The sequence below is a fragment of the Gigantopelta aegis genome, chromosome 3 (genome assembly GCF_016097555.1).
Source record: "Gigantopelta aegis isolate Gae_Host chromosome 3, Gae_host_genome, whole genome shotgun sequence".
NCBI classification, from domain to species: Eukaryota; Metazoa; Mollusca; class Gastropoda; order Neomphalida; family Peltospiridae; genus Gigantopelta; species Gigantopelta aegis.
In genome coordinates, this window is record NC_054701.1 from 30,835,452 (window position 1) to 30,856,233 (window position 20,782).

Genomic DNA, 20,782 nt, shown 5'->3' on the forward strand with positions numbered 1-20,782 from the left:
GTATGTGTATGTGTATGTGTATGTGTGTGTGTGTGTGTGTGATTGCGTGCGCGCGCGCGTGTGGTAAGTGAACTGTTTTTCTTTTGTCTTGTTCATGTATGGGGGATGTAAACAATTGTGTATCTAGAGTGGGTCGGTTTTCTTTTGTCCAACCCACTCATGTGTGTGTGTGTGTGTGCGTGTGTTTGTGTGTGTGTATGTGTGTGTGTGTGTGTATATAAAATTATGTGCGTATGTGTGTGTATAAAATTATGTGTGTATTTTTGCGTGCGTTTTCTTTTGTCCGACCCACTTATAGGAGTTAGTTTAAAGTACATTGTATATTCTATGTAGGGAGGAAAACATTAATTCGTCGTTGTATCTTAATCATACTTTATACATTATTTTATGGGCCATTATTGAGTTCCAGATGCATTGTTATCATTAGTCAATGTATGTGATATGTGTTGTAATTTAGTTGCTTACTATATTTGTATTTACACTGTGCTCTATTGTCTAAAGTCCCTAATAATTTAATCGTAATTCAACACAGACAAACAAAAAAGAAAAAGCGTCGCATTTCAATTATATTTACCTATCGATCTAGCTTATGTTTAAAGGACATAGATTTTTATTTCTTTTTGGTCGCTCCTCAAGAGTGCTATAGGTATAGCCATATTGTCTGGTGACGATAGCCGCAGCCCCTCCAAAAAAGCAACAAAACCCCCCAACAAAAACCCCCTAAAAAAAAAAGAATACAAAAAATAAAAAATAAATACATGCATACTCTTTGCCAAAATACTTTTGTATACATTGCATTTAACTAATTTTACTATCTATATTGATATTATTACAAGTAGAAGCAAGTTAATTTTAACACTCTTGTTATTTTTATTTTTAAAAATGCGTCCATAATCAAATAGGTAGATGCGTTTAGTAAGTATTACAAGATGCCTATCAAATTATTTCGTTTTTTTTCTTCGTTTGTACACAAAAGAGTTCCAAAAGGGAAACGGGAATAAGAAGTTTTTTAGTGGGACAGAAAAGTTGATTTTTAACTTTAAAAACTATGTCATTTGACAAAAGATGTATGTTTGTTATTTTCTGTTGTTATAAAGGAGACGTTGGAAAATAATGCAGACAGCAGAAAAACACCCACCAATTAATGTTAATGATGTTTTTCAGGTGAGACGTTTTGTAAAAATAATTTTGGAAGGACTTTCCTTTGGCACTGTCACTAACCCTAACTCTATGATAAGTATTTATAATGTTCTTTATTATAGCCTACGCTACGTGACAGTACCAAAGGAAAGTCCTACCATAATTTTTACCGGTGGCGGTAGGCACTTTTAATCAGAACATATTCATGATATTGAATATAAGGACTTTCCTTTGACACTGTCACTAACCGTAACTGTAACCCTAACTCTGTTTATGATAAGTATTTATAATGTTCTTTATACGTGACAGTGCCAAAGGAAAGTCCTACCACTGGGCTATTTCTGGCTCTAGCTAGTGCACCACTGCTGGTACACAAAAGCCTGTGGTCTGTGCTGTCTGTGGTATGGTGCATATAAAAGATTCTTTGCTACTAATGAAAAAAAATGTAGTGGGTTTCTTCTCAAAAACTATATGCCGACAGTGTTTCTGCCAGAAAGAAATATTTGGGTATGGTGCTGTGGAATTGAATGCAACCACAGTCAACAGGGAGTATGGGGGGGTGGGGGGGGCCTTCCCCAGAAAGAAAACAGATAAAATTTAGGGTTAAGGTTAAGAAAATCATACACTAATTATATGAGTAATTAATTTTGTCAAAAGGTTAACTTTAAAAAAAAAAAATCTGAAAAAACATTTGAGTTACATGGCACCATACCCATTTTATTCTCTGGCAGAAACCCTGGTCGAGGTTACCAAATGTTTGACATCCAATAGCTGATGATTAATAAATCAATCTCTCTTTCTTATTTATATTGGGATGCAGTCGATTCGTCCACTGGACAATTCGTCCACGGACGATTCGTCCACTGAAAATTTGTCCACTGAGGAACTCGAGACGATTCATCCACTACAAAAAATCAGTTCCAGACGATTCGTCCACTGGGTTTTTATTTCCCAAGTACATTTCGTCCACGGACTAAATGTGTACTACATGTACGTGGGGGCTTAATAAATTATTAGATATATTTTACCCCGTATTTTTTTTGCTGTGTCATAAATTTACAAAGGTGAAAATAAATTATATTGCATTAGATTACGCTTGGTAGATGTTTTTGTAACAATGCTCTGCAGACAATTCTTTGGCGTTTCTATTTATTCGGTTATTGTTTGTTTCTATAATGTACGCCTTTCGTAGAATGTTTTTAGTACAATATGCCCAGTAAAGATAATCTTTAGCCCTTCCCTTTCAACTTGTTTGGTTTCTGTTTGCTTTACCAATTAAGTGTACAGGTGTCCTCTATTGTGATATTGTGAAGTACTAGTAATTGGCAATGCAGTGATTTGTGCAGTTAACAACGACGAAATACCATTCATCGATTATACACTGATTTAACTGACCAAAAACATTCGCTTGTTCATTTCTACTAATGTCAGACATGTTAAATATGTTAACTTTTGAATGACATTTGTTGTTTTGTTGAATTTTTTTTTAATGTATATTTAATTAAATTGGAATTGAAGACAACGAGTATTTATTTTATTTCGAGGTTATTAAGCATATGGGGATAACATGTGACGAGGGAGGGTACAGTGGATATAATTTACGCCATTGAAGGAGAACATGACATGGGGGGGGTGGTAATAAAGTCTTCCGACGCGGAGGCTTCCCTATCCCTATTTACCACATCGTGACATGTGAGATAATGTACGAGCGAGTGGACGAATCGTCAGTGGACGAATCATCCACATAATAATGAATACAAACAGTTAATAAAAACTGGATATTAATGTTGAATTCTCACTCTATTTTACTTTTTTGGTTATAGTATACCACAAAATAATGTTAAGAAACATTTACAATGTCAAAGAAATAACTATTAATATGTTTGAAAAAAATGCAGTCACTGAGTGGACGAATTGTCCGAGGTGAGTGGACGAATTGTCTGGTGGACAAATTGTCCAGTGGACGAACCGTCTGGAAAGCTTTATATTTAAGCATTTAACTTTTAGTTGGGAATCTCAAGGATAGTTAACAGTATCCCAAACATATGTTTATTATTTAACTGTTTACATCAAAACACTCCCAGGGATTCCTGGATGCATAAGGCATGGTGAGGAGCTGGATGTAGCCTAGTGGAAAAGCGCCCACTTTGTGCATCAGTTGGCCCATTGCGCCATATCTCGTTCCAGCTAGTGCAACACAACTAATATATCAGAGGCCGTGATATGTGCCATTCTGTCTGTGGGATGGTGCATATAAAAGATCCCTTGCTACTAGTGGAAAAATACAGTGGGTTTCCTGTCTAAGACTATATGTTGAAATTACAAAATGTCTTGCACAAGTTACATCCAATAGTTGATGATTAATAAATCAATGTAGTTGTTGTGCTAAACAAAATAAACTTTAAGGCATTGTGATTGACTACACTTTAGCCCTAGGTGAACCTGCATGTACATGTACATACAGTCAACAACAGTCACTTTTCTCACCCTTGTTTTGACTTTGTGCACAATAAATATATGGTAATATTGTGATATAATATATTTGACGAATGTTACTTTTTATTTCTTTCATCATTTAAAAAAATAAACATAACAGTTTGTCTAAAATTCTGAAAAATAAAATATATCGACATGTAAACAGTATATGTATGTAATACTCCAAATTATTTTGACATGGGTCAAGGTAAGTAGACCAGTTTTTATTTTAATGTGTTGAAGCACTGTAATGATATCTAGCTAATTTGAATAACATTGACCAATCTTCAATGACGTTACACATGTATACTTTGCATTGCCTCACAATAACAATAAACTGGGTACATGAAATTTTTGTTTTACAGAATACTAGAAAATAAAACATTGCTGTTGAAATTTTTTTGTTTTAAAATTGCTAACACACCTGACTGTGTTTGAAGAAAACCTTGTAATTTTTTTTTTTTTACTATTTACAAAATAAGGATTTAAAAAATAAAATTACAATTACGGTAAGCACTAAGAAACATGTTTGTTATATTTATTGTGTACGAAGCCATACATTTACATAGTTATGGTATTACCTGAACAAGACCAAGTGTTGAAGTCAACATTACGTTGTCATATCAAGGGTGTACAGGTACAGTGTAGTTCATTAAGGGTGGACCCTAAGTACTTTGACATCAAGATGTAAGCACCTAATTCATTTAGTTGCTGCTATTTTTTTTTTTTCAATGGACTCATGCAGAGCACTCAGTTAGGCAAATGACTGACTGATGTCACAACTTGTGAAACTTGACATGTTAGAAGAATCATTATCACGTCTTTGTAGAGACCATGTCAAGACAGTGTAGCTTCAGCAAACTGTTTATGATTGGTGTTAAAATTATAACTTTTAGTAATATGAATAAAATGGCAAATGTTCTAGAAATATTTAGTGAAAACTTCACAAAAGAATATAAATAATTTTAAAATTTTGGCAGTATGTTTGACAGGTCAGGTCAGGTCAGAATGTTTAACGTGCACATTCAGAGCAAGCTGTTGTAGCACACGCCTGTCCTGGGCACAGGTTTGACAGCATGCGGTAAGGTTATATAACAAATTGAGAAAGTCAGTAACAGTAATGGGTAAGTACTTCATTCTCAATTAATCAGAATTGCACCTTCAGATACATTAAATTTTGTATTTACATATATACATGTATATGTATGTATGTAACTGATCTGTATATTTTTGCACATTAATACATAATTTGCAGAACTTTGCATGAGTTCAGTCATAGCCAGTTTCACTTATAGGTACACGTATGCCTAAACCATCATAACTTACATGTATACATGCCCAGTATATATGTTAAAACATTTTCCTTTTGTATATTTTGTGTATATTTTCACTTTTAAGCATTTGGATATGCACATGATCATCAACTTTGGGCTGTGGAAGTTTTTATAATTAACTATACCATTCCAGAGTTTCTGACAGAGTAAAATGGGTATGGTGTCATGCATACTCGAAAAGGTTTTGGCAGATTTTATTATTTTTAAGTTGATCTTTTGACAAAATTAATGACTTTTAAAGTTATCATTACTGGATGATTTGTTTAACTCTAACCCCAAACATAACCAATTTTTTTTCTGGGGGAGGGCCCCCATAACCCGGTTACATTCAACATACACATTGTAAATTTGTTTTTAATATTCAATTTCATAATGCCATACCTAAAAATGTTAGCAGGAATAATACCGTTTTTTTTATTAACTCTAAAATTATGTGTTTTTCATTTGTTAAAGTGTCAGTATGTGTTGGTGGTCCGGGTATACATCTTTCCAACACATAAGACTCATGTTTGAGTTTACTTCCCCTTTAAGCCATGAATACCTTTTCAAAAGAACAGTCGGGTACATGTACATGCAGTATTTATTTCACTGGACAGTGGATTTCATGTGATGTGTTGACCATAGCTGGTTGGAGCAGCTGCATGTATTTAGATGACTTTAAATCTATCTCCAACATACAAGGATTAGTGATTGCCCTAGAAATTAGGCAAGGCATGGTAGACCAAACACTTTTGGGGCATTTTCACAATTTTTGGGGCACTTGTTTTTCATTAAAAAAATATTTTTTAAAATTAAAATAAACATTAATGTAATTTATGTGCTTGCTTTAATAAATGAATGGCAAAAGATATAAAAGGCATATTCTATTAATTAATAATACCTTTTTGGGTGTTTTATAAAGGCAATTTTAGAATTAATTACTGAAAAAGGCTTGTTTAATCTCAGGGCAGCATGGCACTGATTGAGGCAAGATGGTGCTAGACTATTGAGGCATGGTGCTGCACCATGCTAAAACAAGCTAGGGAAACATTAAGGATAGTATACAGAACTACATTCCAGTTGTTTTTCCATGTTGTTTATTCCACAAGTTTATAGTGTGCATGAATATTATACAACATAGCGGTCGAGTGGTATAAATCTGGCATGCTATAAACGAGTGCAATAAATAACATGACTCATGACAAAACAACTTGTGTGTGGTTCCATATTTATTACCCGGTATGTATTATGATCAATAAAAGTTTAATTAAATAACTCAACTTACATTTATTTTGTATACTTTATCTTGAATGTTAGTTGAATTTTGTGGAAATGACAGAATGTTTACGCTGAGCATCCTAGCTAGTAGCCCGAGTACTCTGACTGTAAGAGAGCTAGACGGACATTTGGACATAAACACGCTCTCATTACAGTTAGAGACCAACCTATGTCTTTTTTTGGCAATTCCTGACTACCAAACGGTAGGCAACGAGTCCCGCTCTAATACCACAACAATCCTATGTTTGACGTCAAATACCTTTACATCAATCATTTTCGAGTTAAGTGATACAAAAAAATCCACATATTAATCACTAATACACTTACTACAGAAAGAAACCCGACAGCACCCACATTCAGCTACGCTTCGTGACACTCCGTCGCAACAGTTGCAAAGCTCGGCGATCTATTTCGAGACTGGGCGATTCCGCCTTGTGCAGCAGTTACAGGGGTCATCTCATAAGAGGAGGCAGTACGTAGCACATACTTTTGCCGTATCCTGTCGATAACACCCCAAATGTATCCTTCAAATTCAAAATGGAATCAATAATGTGTAATTGTTTTGGTTTAATGACGTAATGAAATCCAAATTCATCCAAAACGGCATTAGCCAACTCTTCCATGTTGTAACTTCGCTTGATATGAGACGGCCCCTGTAACTGCTGCACAAGGCGGAATCGCCCAGTTTCGAAATAGATCGCCGAGCTTTGCAATTGTAGCTCAGACAAGCAAAATGTACATCAATGGTTGTCCAGTGGACAAGTAAAAATTTTCAATGCAGTGTTATTTTGAGGAATCAAAAATATGGTCCTTATATACTTGAATAAAACAAATAATTTCTTTGGACAAGTGAAAAAGTGGTGGACAAGTAGAGTTCTAGATGTACTTATCCGATGGACTATAATGAAAGATTCTGCTTATTTCTATTGCTGGATACATGTATCTGTATTCTTATAACCGGCCTCGGTGGTGTCGTGGCAGGCCATCGGTCTACAGGCTGGTAGGTACTGGGTTCGGATCCCAGTCGAGGCATGGAATTTTTAATCCAGATACCGACTCCAAACCCTGAGTGAGTGCTCCGCAAGGCTCAATGGGTAGGTGTAAACCACTTGCACCGACCAGTGATCCATAACTGGTTCAACAAAGGCCATGGTTTGTGCTATCCTGCCTGTGGGAAGCGCAAATAAAAGATCCCTTGCTGCCTGTCATAAAAGAGTAGCCTATGTGGCGACAGCGGGTTTCCTCTAAAAAAATCTGTGTGGTCCTTAACCATATGTCTGACGCCATATAACCGTAAATAAAATGTGTTGAGTGCGTCGTTAAATAAAACATTTCTTTCTTTCTTTCTGTATTCTTATAGTGTTCATGACATTGTTACAATGTACAATGTGTTGGATTGCACTAATATGTCATTTGCATAATCCTCTTCCCCCCCAAAAAAAATTAAAATTGCAAAACCTATTTTGGTTTGCATAAGGCCAAGTTAATAAGGTGTTGTGGTTTGTGGGGTTTTTTTTTTTTTTTTTTTGCATTTAAAACAATGTAAAAGTACACTGCTAGAACTGAACATTCAGGTTTTTTTTACACAAGCAGTAAATCCTGTTGTGCCAATTGAAATGGCATAACCAGGCCGGTATATGCTTGCTCTATTTGTGAGAATGTGAAAACTATTGTTGTAAATATAATCCTGTCTGCAGTTCCATAGCTTGGAGGCGTGACAATTATGATTTTTATATGGAGTCAGAAACATAATGACGCAGGTACTGTGACCATGGTTTCTCCTGGATAGTGAAAATGGTGATATTTTAATTACGTTACCCCATCCTGCACAATTGCACTTTCTAAATTGTTATTATTGAGCAAATTTAAGAAAACAAATTCCATTCTAATGCTTGACAACTTTCAGTATGGCCTCGGTGGAGTCATGGTTAAGCTGTCATGGACATACGGCTGGTACATACAGGGTTTGAAGCCCGGTACCGAGTGAGTCTTAACTCAATGGGTAAGACCACTATACCCTCTTCTCTCTCACTAACCACTAACAACTAACCCACTGTCCTGGACAGATTGACAACCTAGATAGCTACAGTTTGTGCCCAGGACAGCGTGCTTGAAACTTCATTGGATATAAGCACAAAAACAATTAAAAAGAAAGAAAAAGTACATTTTGTAAAATATATCTTGCATATGTGCATCCAGTTTATGTACCAAACAGAATTGACCTAAATGAACATGTACATGTAGGTGTATTCTTCCATTCTCTTCTTCAGAATATACACGAAGATGACTTCAGTACATAGCATAACAAAACAGATAAACAATTAAGAATAAAGCAGTTTATTTAATCTGCAGCTATTACATGTAGATATTTAGCATATTGCCAAGAAATGAGAAGAAATGTCCTTCAGCCATACATGTACCTACCTATATACTAAGCTGTTGCTGATGAAATGCAAAGATGAATTTTAATATACAGGATTTAAAATGTCGCTTGCCAAATCACTAAATGTGAATTAAAGTTGAATTTGGGGAATATATTTCATTACTAATTAGCCACAGGGCTTCTAGATTATGGTAGCCCCACTCCCATGGCTAGTGATATTCAGTTTTGGGCTAGTAAATAATTACTATAACTAGCCCAACGGCTAGTGGAAAAAACTCTTGTCAGTTATATGCTGCATTTACATATTTTATAAATATATCTTGCCCCCTCTTTCCACCCCCAATCTAAGGATTTTTAAGCTCAATCTACATCTTTAGGTGACATATCAGATTATTACTATTAGTAAAATTGTATTTATTTGAAGTAGGTCTAATACATTTTTAATGATGGCTAGTACATTTTTTAAATCACTGATCCCATGGCTAGTACATTTTTTAAATCACTGATCCCATGGCTAGTGGATGTTTATTACATTCTAGAAGCCCTGAGCCAGAAAGCTACATAATTAAAACATTGTCTGTCGTTTATGAATGTTCTGTAATTTTGCTGATTGGCTAAATGAAACTTCAATCTGGCGATAGATTTTTATAGCAAATTCACCAATGCTATTATTTTGCATTTACCATAGTTTGACACCCAATAGCCGATGTATTTTTCATGCTGGGGTGTCATTAAACATTCATTCATTCATTCCAATGCTATTATTTCATGGGATTTGTCACTATTCATTCATACATTTACTCTACTGCATCCTTTCCCTGTTGCTTTTTGTGTCAACATGTATGTATCTATGTATGTTGGTCTTGAACTGTGTCTCTAATATGTTACATGTAACTCTATGGTTGTAGTTTTCTACGACAGAAAATCTATTATTAATATTAATATTATGGTATCATTATAATATATAGTTTAAATGTAATGTACTAATTTGATAATTAATATTCATTCTCAATTAAAAATTGTGATAGTCTCTATATAAATATATGTATACTGACGTCCAAATAAACTCTACAATTACATACATGAAATTTTTATAATTTGATAAATATTGTTGCTAATTGAAAAGGACCAATTTAGAAACCACCGTACAAATACTTTGCATGTATCACAAAGTGCATAGTGATGTTTAGCTGTTGAACTTCATGATACTTTCATATCCCACCATACCGTTTGTTGGTTTTCTACACTACAATTTTAGGCCTGGTAAAGTGTTTTTTGGACATCAGTATATTTATCGGTATGCAACAGTCTTCGCCAGGAAAGGTGATTGATCATTCCTGCTCCCCTCCAAACTGATCTGGAAAGTTTTTAAAAAGTGGCAAATTGATCACCTTGTAATAAAACGTTTAATCAGTTTGATTTGAAACTTAATATAATTGCTCGCCCAGCACTATTTTAGAATTGTGATCTTCAGCTTGCCTAAATTTTGCTCATGGCAAAAACTACAGTCCTCAAGCTCTAACTAACAAAACAACTTTATATTTTTATGGACATGGGAAGCATTCCCGTCTAATACTGTACACTAAACACTATATGTACAAGTAGGTCAGTTTGGGTGGTAGTAGATTTAGGAAATCAAAAACATAGCCTTATAAAACATTGTATGCTTAACAGAGGTGGCCACTTGAGCAGGTTTGTACATTCAGATTCATGTTCTTAGATCAGATAATTTATATAATTTCTGGAATTATTTTGCCATATTTGTTTTAACTTCAGAAGCACATGCATGTTCAGTGTCATTTGTTGTTTCTAAATGTTCCAGAATGATGTGTTCAAGCAGTCTAACAGCAACATCACCATTTCCATTCTTTATTGCCAGGCTCAGGCACTTGACATCATCATTTGAACAGCCGTTACATGTTGCTCTTTTCAATAGGAGAAAGTCCACAACATCATGACAACCATTCCAGCTAGCTGCCAACATCGGTGTCCACTGGAATTTGCCTTTGCTGTTGATGTCTGCACCATACTCCACCAGCTTTGTCACACATTTCTGTTTCCCTTTTGCACATGCCGAGATTAGAGCATTGTTTCCACTTTCATCAATCAAGTCCATGTCTGCCCCATTTACAATCAGCAGTTCTACCAAGTCAGCATTTCCTGATACACTCGCCGAGATTAAGGGAGTTGCGTCCCACTGACCTCTGCAGTTGATGTCTTGCCCAGTTTCCATCAGTTTGGCAGCAGCTTGCAGGTGTCCCCTGGAACAGGCCAGAATTAAGGCGTTGTTGTTGTCCTTGTCCCGTAGGTCAGTCTGTGCTCCACACTTGATGAGGTTCTCAATCACGTCAGCTGATCCAGTCAGACTAGCTTCAATCAGTGGAGTTTGTTCCCAGTTTCCCCGCGTGTCCACCTCATATCCACTGTCCAACAATTCCTTCATGATCTCTGGACCTCTTTCGGTACCTGCTGCTATTTCAAAACAGTTTAATCCATATTTGTCTGTTAGGTAGATGTTGGCTCCTCTAGCTATTAGGAGATGAACTAATTCAGAGGATCCAGATAAGCATGCTGCCATAAGTGGTGTTCTACTTTTCTTTCCTCTAGCATTGATATCAATTCCATAGTCCAGCAGTTTCAAGACCATCTCTTTGTTACCTGTTTCACAAGCCAAAAACAAGCAGTTTGATTCACTTTCATCTTGGAGGTGAGGATCTACTCCTCTTTTTACTAGATACTCAACTGTGTCTATGGATCCAGAAAGGACAGCTGCCATGATTGGTGTCTGTTTATTCTTGTTGCACGTGTTGATATCCAAACCGGCTTTAACAAGTTTTATTACCACTGTTGTCTGCCCGGAGATGCAGGCATGAATTAAACAGGTATTTCCATCACTGTCTCTATGGGAAATATCTGCATCGTTTTCTATGAGAAAGTCAATGAGAGGGTGACAACCAGACTGACAAGCTGCCATCAGAGGAGTAATGTCCTTGCTGCCAGTTCCATTTATATCTAGACCATACTGTAGGAGTCGCAGGGTGGTGTCCAAGTTTCCCTGGGCACAGGCCAAAATCAGACAGTTATTACCTTCTTCATCTGTCATGAAGATATCTGCTCCACGTTGAATCAGATACTCCACAAGATCAGTACTTCCTACTCCAGTATGGATGAGATAGTTGGCTGCTTCACAAGATGTTTCTCCCCTCAGTAAGAAGTGTTCTTTAAATTCAAGTGCACTGGATTGTACTGCAAACATGAGTGGTGTTTTTTTTGTGTGACACCTACTGTTAATGCTTAGACCACTGTCCAGTAGCTTGATAGCAATATCTTTGTAGCCCATTGCACAAGCAATCACTAAGGCATTGTTGTTCTCCTCATTCACCAAATGGACATCTGCTCCAAGGTTTATCAGTTCACTTACAAGTTCTGCATTACCTGAATATACAGCAGCCATCAAGGGAGTTTGTCCACCAAAACCTCTACTATTGATGTCAAGTCCTGCTTCAATAAGCTGTACAGCAACTCCTTTTTGACCCATCTCACATGCAGCCATTAGACAGTTGTTTTCATTGTGGTCAATTTCATTGGTGTTGGCTCCTCTTTCAATCAGGATTCGGATTAACTCCTTTGTCCCAGATTGACATGCTGCTGACAGTGGTGATTGTTCCCAGGAGCTCCTGCAGTTCACATTAACACCAGCGGCAACAAGAGTATCCACAGTATCAAGATGACCATTCAAGCATCCTAACACTAAGCTGTTGTTTCCATCTTCCTCTATGCTGGCTCCATTATTCAGAAGCTCTTGAACAAGCTTTGCAGATCCACTCTGGCTTGCAATTAATAATGGAGTCCATTCCCACTTATTTGGGCTGTCAATATTCACCCCATGCTTGAGAAGCCTTTGCACTACATCCACATTCTTTCCTTGACTGGCAAGCAGCATGCAGTTATTTTTGTTGCTGTCCGTGAAGTTGATATCAGCACCCATAAGGATTAGTTTGTCAACTAAATCTCCAGATCCTGAGAAACAGGCAAACAAGAGTGGTAAAAATTCTGTTCCTCCTTTGTCATTTACATCCATTCCATGTTCAATGAGAAACATTGCTATGTCTGTACAACCTTTAGCACATGCAAGCATCAGACAGTTAATTCCATTGGCATCAACATGATAAGTATTTGCCCCATTTTCTACAAGATATTCCACAAGTTCTAATGACTCTGAAAGAACTGCAGCCATTAGTGGTGTCCGTTTTGTTTTACCAGTAAAGTTGGCATCAAGTCCAGACTTCAGAAGCACTTGTACTACATCCAGATGGCCATTTTCACAAGCAATCATCAAAGAATTATCCCCATGTTCATCAGTGAGGTGAATATCAGCCCCTTGCTGAAGAAGGAAATCCACTAAGTCTGTGATCCCACAGTAACTAGCCTCCATTAGTGGTGTTCTTAGACCATGACCTCTGACATTGATGTCAATATTCTGCTCCAGCAGCTTGCTGACAATGTTTTTGTTGTTGCTGCTGAAAGCCAGATGCAGGCAAGTGTTATTATTTTTGTCAGGCAGGTTAATATTGATGCCTTCATTCAACAGGTTGATGACCACATCCTCCAGTCCTAAATGGCAGGCTTTGTGCAAGCAGTTTTGTCCATTTGTATCAACAGCTGTTATGCTGGCACCTTTTTCAATGAGCATGTTAGCAAGAGATGGGTGAGCCCATGACACCGCTGTGAGCAGTGGAGTCATATTATCAGATCCCCTTAATTCGATATATGCCTTGTCCTTTAAGAGTCTCAAGACAATGTCAGTGTGACCATATTTACAGGCTATATGGATTGGTTTGTCAGTAGTTCCACTAAACATCTGCAGGGTCTGCTTGTTCAGTAAATGTTTTCTGCTGCTGCTGTTGTCAGTTGTTGGTGGACATATAGTTGAATCCAGTAGACTGCCCCAAAGGAAAATATCAAAAGCTTCACTATTTCCATTTATACAGCAGGATATTATTCCTTCCATCTTTTCGTCTATACTGAAGTACTCCATTTCCATAGCTTCTTCAAGGAATTCTGTGGAAGGACATAGGGCAGCCCAAAATAAGAAGTGAAGTCCATTCTCTGGGTCTTGACTGTGGCTGAGATGCCTAAAGGCATTGCTTTTTTGTAGTTCCTTCTTGATACCTCTTGCTATTTCTGGACACTGCCAGGATTTGTGTTCAACAGGCCCATCAAAGTTACCTTCAGCTATTTCATGGACAAGCCTCTGTATTAGCAGAGCATGGTGTGTTTCCTGTATTTCGATGTGATATTTATCATCATTAACTGACAACTTCATTCTGTCCCCAAGAAGTATATAAGGACACTGATCTATCAAAAACTTAGGATACACTAGTCCTATGCAGTATACCAGCACATTGAATATTGATGGGCTGATCATGCTCACATGATACTCAACTTTACTTTCTGAAAGAAGAGTATCTGTTACATCCTCAGACAATGTTAATATGGACTGGACAATGTCGGTCACATCTATACCAGTGTATGATGCAATAATGTTGAGCTGGTTTGTCAGTTTACTGGATGATCTTCTGACATCGTCCATGGACAATTTCCCTTCATTTAGAGCTACTAGAAGCAGAATCACAGTCAGGTTGTCTCTGTCTTCTAGGATTGACTGGATCTTGTGGACTATGTGATCTAGTGGATGTTGCAGGAATTCTACACTGTTCTTCAGGAATACTTCAGACATGCTCAGGATTGAACATGCTAATGGAAATCCAAGTTCAGAAGATTCTGGAATGCATTCAGCATTGGCAAGCTCATCTGCCAATTCATTTTTCAGATGATTTTGCAGAATAAGCTTTTTCTCATGTTCAGTGAGAGGAAATTTTGAGGTGATGTCAACGAAAGTAGAATCTTTAAACCATGTGTATTTGAATTTTGGAAAAATTATTGTGGCATCATAGAGTTGTTTTGAATTTGTGGTGAATATAAATTTTACATCAGGATGTTTTCTGTTTCTGGTATTACCGTCATGATGGTTTCTACTGGGCATAATACTCGTAGGTTCATCCTCTGTGTCTGAATGCTTGGATTGTTTAAGAGACATCAGTTTCACTAGACAGTCTAGTAATTTGATTAAGTGCAGCGTGGAACTCACAGATGTGACACTGCTAGAGCCAAAAACATCATCAAAGACCAGCAGTAATGGCTGTGTTGGATTCAGTAATGCACTGCTTTGAAGTTTTCCCAAGTCTGGAATCAGTTTGACCGTGTATCCCTTTTCCTGGTAAGTTTGAGCTGTCTGGAAAGCCAGTGTAGTCTTTCCATTGCCAGGAATGCCACATATCGTAACCCAGCCATTGTTGTCCAGAACTCTGTTCACTGTGTCCTGGGCTTGGAGTCGGACCATGTTGACCAAGCATTCTGGAAATTTGATATCCAATGGATCTGAAATGAAAGTCAAATAATAAATAAAAATATCTTCCTTAAGTTTTCAAAATGCGTGTATGGATATTTAATAAAAATAATTGTTAATGAATTAGTGACTAGTACAAGAGTTTATAATTGGTGAAAACTTGTCTAATGCACGATCGGTATAGTATTGATCCCTGTGGGCCTATTGAGCTATTTCTCATTCCAACCAGTGCTCCACAATTGGTGTAACAAAAGCCATAGTATGTACTATACTATCTGTGGGATGGTGTATATAAAACAAATCCCTTGCTGCTAACCAAAGAGAGTAGTCATGGAGTGGTGACAGTGGGTTTCCTCTCTTATTATCAGTTTGTTCCTTAGTCTTATGTCTGGCACCACATAACCATAAATAAAAATGTGTTGAGTGCATTGCTAAATAAAACATTTCTTTCTTTCGTAATCTGAATTAAAAAAATAATATAGTGAAATCTGTCTAAACCAAATCCTGAATAAACTGGAATCCTGTCAAAACTGGCCGTGTTTCATGATCCCACATTTTCTAAATTCCAAAATGCTACCCTTTAAACCCTGGACCTTGTCTGAATATTAGTTCACTGGCATAGTCCAGTTTAGACAGGTTTCACTATACATTCAAGCTAATAGTCTAATAAACTTAATGGGCCGTATTTACAAATCTGTGTGTAACTACATACATTTGCAATGCTTAAACACCCGTGTTTACGAAAAACAGGCTTCATAAATTCAGCCCAGTATGTGTATGTTTGTAAATTGGCTGTCATTTATTAATCAGTGATGTAAATGGAAATGTAATTCACAACACGTTACTTTGATGAGACTCTGCAGATATTACTAATTATTTAATATTATTGATGTCTGGTGTAGACTGTAAAGTCATGTTATCCATGTGCACATGTAATGCTGTTTTTTTAACAGTACTCTGCATATCATAATCAGTACATTAAGAATTAGAATATGTGTACCGATGTGTACTGGTACATGTACATGTATGTTCGAAACTGGCAGATATATATTAATAATTAATCTCCTTGTAATACAGGAATACACGTATGTGCCTACCTTCCATAGTGTTAGCAGTTGTAGTTATCAGATTGTGTATCAGTTGAATCCTGCTTTTGTGACTGCAAAACAAAACAAAACAAAATTTATCTAATGGGACCGAAAGTTAAACCTGCCATTTGGTGCCATATCCTATATTATTATTTAACAAACAGAATATCAAATTTAAATAAACTTCTATATTTTCATTATCTGTGTGATACATGTACTATGGTACTATGTTATCAACTGCCATGATGCAAGTCCCACTGCCATGTTGTTGTATGCACATTGTCCTTATTGTGTACATAAAAGAGCTGAGGCAGCAGACAGTTTATTAATGGCATGTCACAAGGAAAACAGGAACTGAATGGTCTTTTCTACATGTAATGATGTATTTATCTATGCATAAATTATAAAAATGTATTATTTTAAAACATGCTTTCTGTGACTATTGTATATGCATGCAAGTCATTTGTGGGGGCATGATTTAGCTTAGTCGGTTGAGTGATTGCCTGAGGTGTTTGTGCCGCAGGATTGAACCATCTCAGTGGATCCGTTCAAATGATTGGGTTTTTCTCATTCCAACTAGTGCACCATAACTGGTCAACGGCCGTGGTATGTGCTTTCCTGTCAGTGGGGAAAATGCATATGAAAGATCCCTTGCTGCATTAGGAAAAATGTAGTAGGTTTCCTCTGAAGACTGAGTCAGAATTACCAATTGTCTGACATCCAATAGCTGTTGATTGTTCTAGTGGTGTCATTAAACAAAACAAACTTTTAAGTTATTTGTCTATATGTGCAATTTGAAAAATAATGCTCAGAGCAGTGAAAAAAAGCATGTGTACATTTATATAGATATCGGCCATTTCATATAACTATCTGCTTTTTGATCCATCTGGAACACTCAGGGTATTGTAATCATTTAAAAATGTCTGAAAATTGTAAAGATTGTATATTGTGTATATACTAAGCTAGTATATACAGGTATACAAAACTGGGCCTAGGAATAATGATTAAAATAAAGAAGTTTTAATCATTGGTTTAGTTTTAAAAGTATTAGACTTTGTAATAAACAGTGTTCTAGATGGGATATAAAGGATATCATTTAGGTATATGTACATTGTTAATGGCCCATAACATGAAAATAATAATCTTTTTATTTCTTCTTTTTTACATTTAAAAACAAAAAATGAAGCTAATAATGACCTTGACAGTAGTACTAATGATTTCAAATATTGTGTGACATCTTTTATATCAAACTTTCCCTAGATGAAAAAGATATAGTTATTTATTTATTTTATTGTTTTAAACTGATCAGTGACAATGAGTTGACATTGTTCTTTAGTTAAATGACATTGCCCCCAAGGACAGCATTTACTTCAAAATTTCCTATTGAACATTTATTTGCATATAAAACAGGAATATTACTATAGTCAAACCAATGGTGTGACATGAACATTTGACAAAATATAGTTTCTAGTGATCTTAACTGAAACTGCATCAAATTTGTTACATCAAAGTCAGCTAGCTACCTGTATATGGTACTCTATACACAAATTCTTACCTGTATGTTTAGGTAACTATATAGGTAGTAAGCAGTTAGACAGATGGACAGACAGACAGACAGACAGACAGATGAATGCTCACGTTGTTGGACACTTGACTGACTAATAGACAAACAGAAAGACAGACAGAACTAGCATACCTTTTAGCTCCAGTCTGCTCATCTTGTAAGCTAGACGGCCCCAGACTAAATGTATTGAAAGCAAAATGCCCAGTGGACCTAAAAGACCATTTTACTTTGTTTACATTAACAACCTATTTATGCTGAATGAAGGACAAGTTTCATTGCCGCTGAGAGTTAGTGTTGTATGTTTTGATTAATAATCCGTACCATTCATTGGAAAGAATATCTTTATCTGTAATAAACAGGCTGAATAGGAAACACTTTTCTTTGACTATTGTTAAAAGCTGTGGTGGATCCTGTTGCATGTAAATAGATAAATAATCATTTCTTTCATTGCATGAATAAAAGTACTAGTTACATGTTCATGGATATACAAATTGTTTGACAAAATGCAATAAAACTGTGAATAGTATTTCTGTTTGTATTTAAATGTGTACGTTTTTATACCTGTATTTACACCTTCAGTGTACCGTTATTGACAAGCAACTGGAAAGTTGTATAAAAATATGTCGTGGTGAAGCAATTAATATATTGACATGTACTTGATGACAAAGTAGGCAGATTCGATTTACATTTCTATATGTAGGCAGGTTCTTTGTAATGTACGCTCAATCACCCACCCACCCCCCAACAAAAAACCCAAAAAAAACATATATTTTAAATTGTATTAAATAAATATACACACCCATTTCATTGCTTTTCTTGTTTTAAACCAGTACTCTATAACTTGTCTTGTAAAAATGACTTAAAGGGACAGTCAACTCAAACAAGACCCTTATGTGTTGGAAAGATGCACACCCTGAACACCAACACATACTGACACTTTAACAAATGAAAAACGTGTAATTTTAGAGTTAATAAAAAACCATGATTATTCCTGCTAACTGGGGACAGCCATTTTGTTTTGTTTTTGTGACCAGGCCAAATGCCTTATTGATCTCTTCTTTTAATAGTCCAATATGTGACATTTTATAAAATCATGTGTTACAATTCCATCTTTGACACCATTGTACTGTAGAGTCATTTGTTGTTTATTTCCCAAGGCTCAGAATTAATTTTGTCAAGTGGGAGTACTCTCTGCTTTTAATTTGGAAACAAATGTTAGAAACTGAGAAGTACATAGTTCTAGAAGGAAGGAGGTGTTTTATTTAACGACGCATTCAGCACATTTTATTTACGGCTATATGGTGTCAGACATGTGGTTAACGACCACACAGATATTGAGAGAGGAAACCCGCTGTTGCTACTTCATGGGCTACTCTCTTCAATAAGCAGCAAGAGATCTTTTATATGCACCATCCCACAGACAGGATAGTACATACCATGGCCTTTGATACACCAGTTGTGGAGCACTGGCTGGATAGTTCTAGAAAGTATAATGTCATGTGGTGTGGAAATTAGACAACTTATTAGACTGTACACAATGTACAAGTAGTACTTTTTCAAAACAGCAATGTGGAAACTTGAAGCAAATGTGGATAAAAGCTAATGTTTAATATTATCACTCCAGAAAATGAGGAATTGTGGATATATCTGGAATACTGCTAGAAATACGTGGACAGCAAAACCTGCTTGGGAAACTGATTATACACCTGTATTTGTTAGGAAAAAGAAGAAGTTTGTTTTGTTTGACACCAGTAGAGCACATTGATTTTATTAATCAACGACTGTTGGATGTCAAACATTTGGTAATTTTTACATATAGTCTCAGAGAGGAAACCCGCTACATTTTTCCATTAGTAGCAAGGGATCTTTTATATGCACCATCCTACAGACAGGATATCACATACCATGGCCTTTGATGTACCAGTTGATCCCAAACCGAGCATGCACCAAGTGAGTGCTTATTAGAAAGAGGGGTGGCACATAGCCCAGTGGTAAAGCACTTGCCTGATGCGTGCTTGGTCTGGGATCAATCCCTGTCAGTGGGCTGATTGGGCTATTTCTCGTTCCAGCCAGTGCACCACGACTGGTATATCAAAGGCTGTGGTGTGTACTATCCTGTCTGTGGGATGATGCATATAAAAGATCCCTTGCTACTAATGGACAAATTAGCAGATTTCCTCTCTAAGACTATATGTCAGAATTACCAAATGTTTGACATCCAATAGCCGATTATTAATTAATCAATGTGCTTTAGTGGTGTCGTTAAACAAAACAAACTTCAGCTTTTTTTTATTAGAAGGAACACTGTACATTTTGAGCAGCTTTCACTTTCTGCTTCCTATTAGTTTGTGTCTTGGTTTTTGTTTCTTGTAACTGCAACGATCATGTTAAGTGTAACACACATACACACAATCACAGTGCCTCTTACATAACACAGACTCACATATACAGACATGCACACACTCGCACGCATGCACTCATTCACACACGCACACCCACCCACCCCCCACACACAATCACACACACACACACATGCACACACACACACACACACACACACACACACATGCACACACCCACATACCCACATACAATCACTCACACACACACACACACACACACACACATTGCTACATATATCTTTTTTTAATTCTGTTTGGTCATAATAATTAACTTTCAACAACAATATTTATTTGAGGGTATATCACAGGTTGCACATGGTTTACATGCTGTCCTACATGCACACATATCTGTGGGAAAGTACAGTGGTTATTGTGACCTGTATGGCTTCATGATTGGTATATCATTGGTATTGCAATGAACCAGACCTCATTGTGAAAACAGAAATTGAGCTAAAATTATCAATTAGTCCCTTAATTTAGATTATATATAGCCATTTAAGATATTACCACATTAATCGTGATATTTAATACATTTGTAGTACAGTAAAATATACTTATAACGATGCTTAGAACGAACATGCTTAGAACGAACTACTGCATAGAATGAACTGGTTATAAAGTCTCGTTTTATCTCTCTATAGATTAATAACTTATGTATGCAAATGTGTTTGTTATAAGAGTAGTATACTTTTAAAAAACAAATTCACAAGATAAAAATGACTCTCCTTGA

At 36.3% G+C, this 20,782-nt stretch overlaps 1 protein-coding gene across 1 annotated transcript in view; it reads left to right on the forward strand.

The window, feature by feature from the left end:
* Positions 1 to 1,007: 1,007 nt before the first annotated feature.
* Positions 1,008 to 20,782, forward strand: part of LOC121367877 (clathrin heavy chain-like) — a 31,842-nt gene continuing 12,067 nt past the window's right edge. Inside the window, exon 1 of the mRNA XM_041492317.1 lies at positions 1,008 to 1,164. Coding sequence (XP_041348251.1) covers positions 1,114 to 1,164 — 51 coding nt within the window. The 5' untranslated portion in view covers positions 1,008 to 1,113. The remainder of the gene's footprint in view (positions 1,165 to 20,782) is intronic.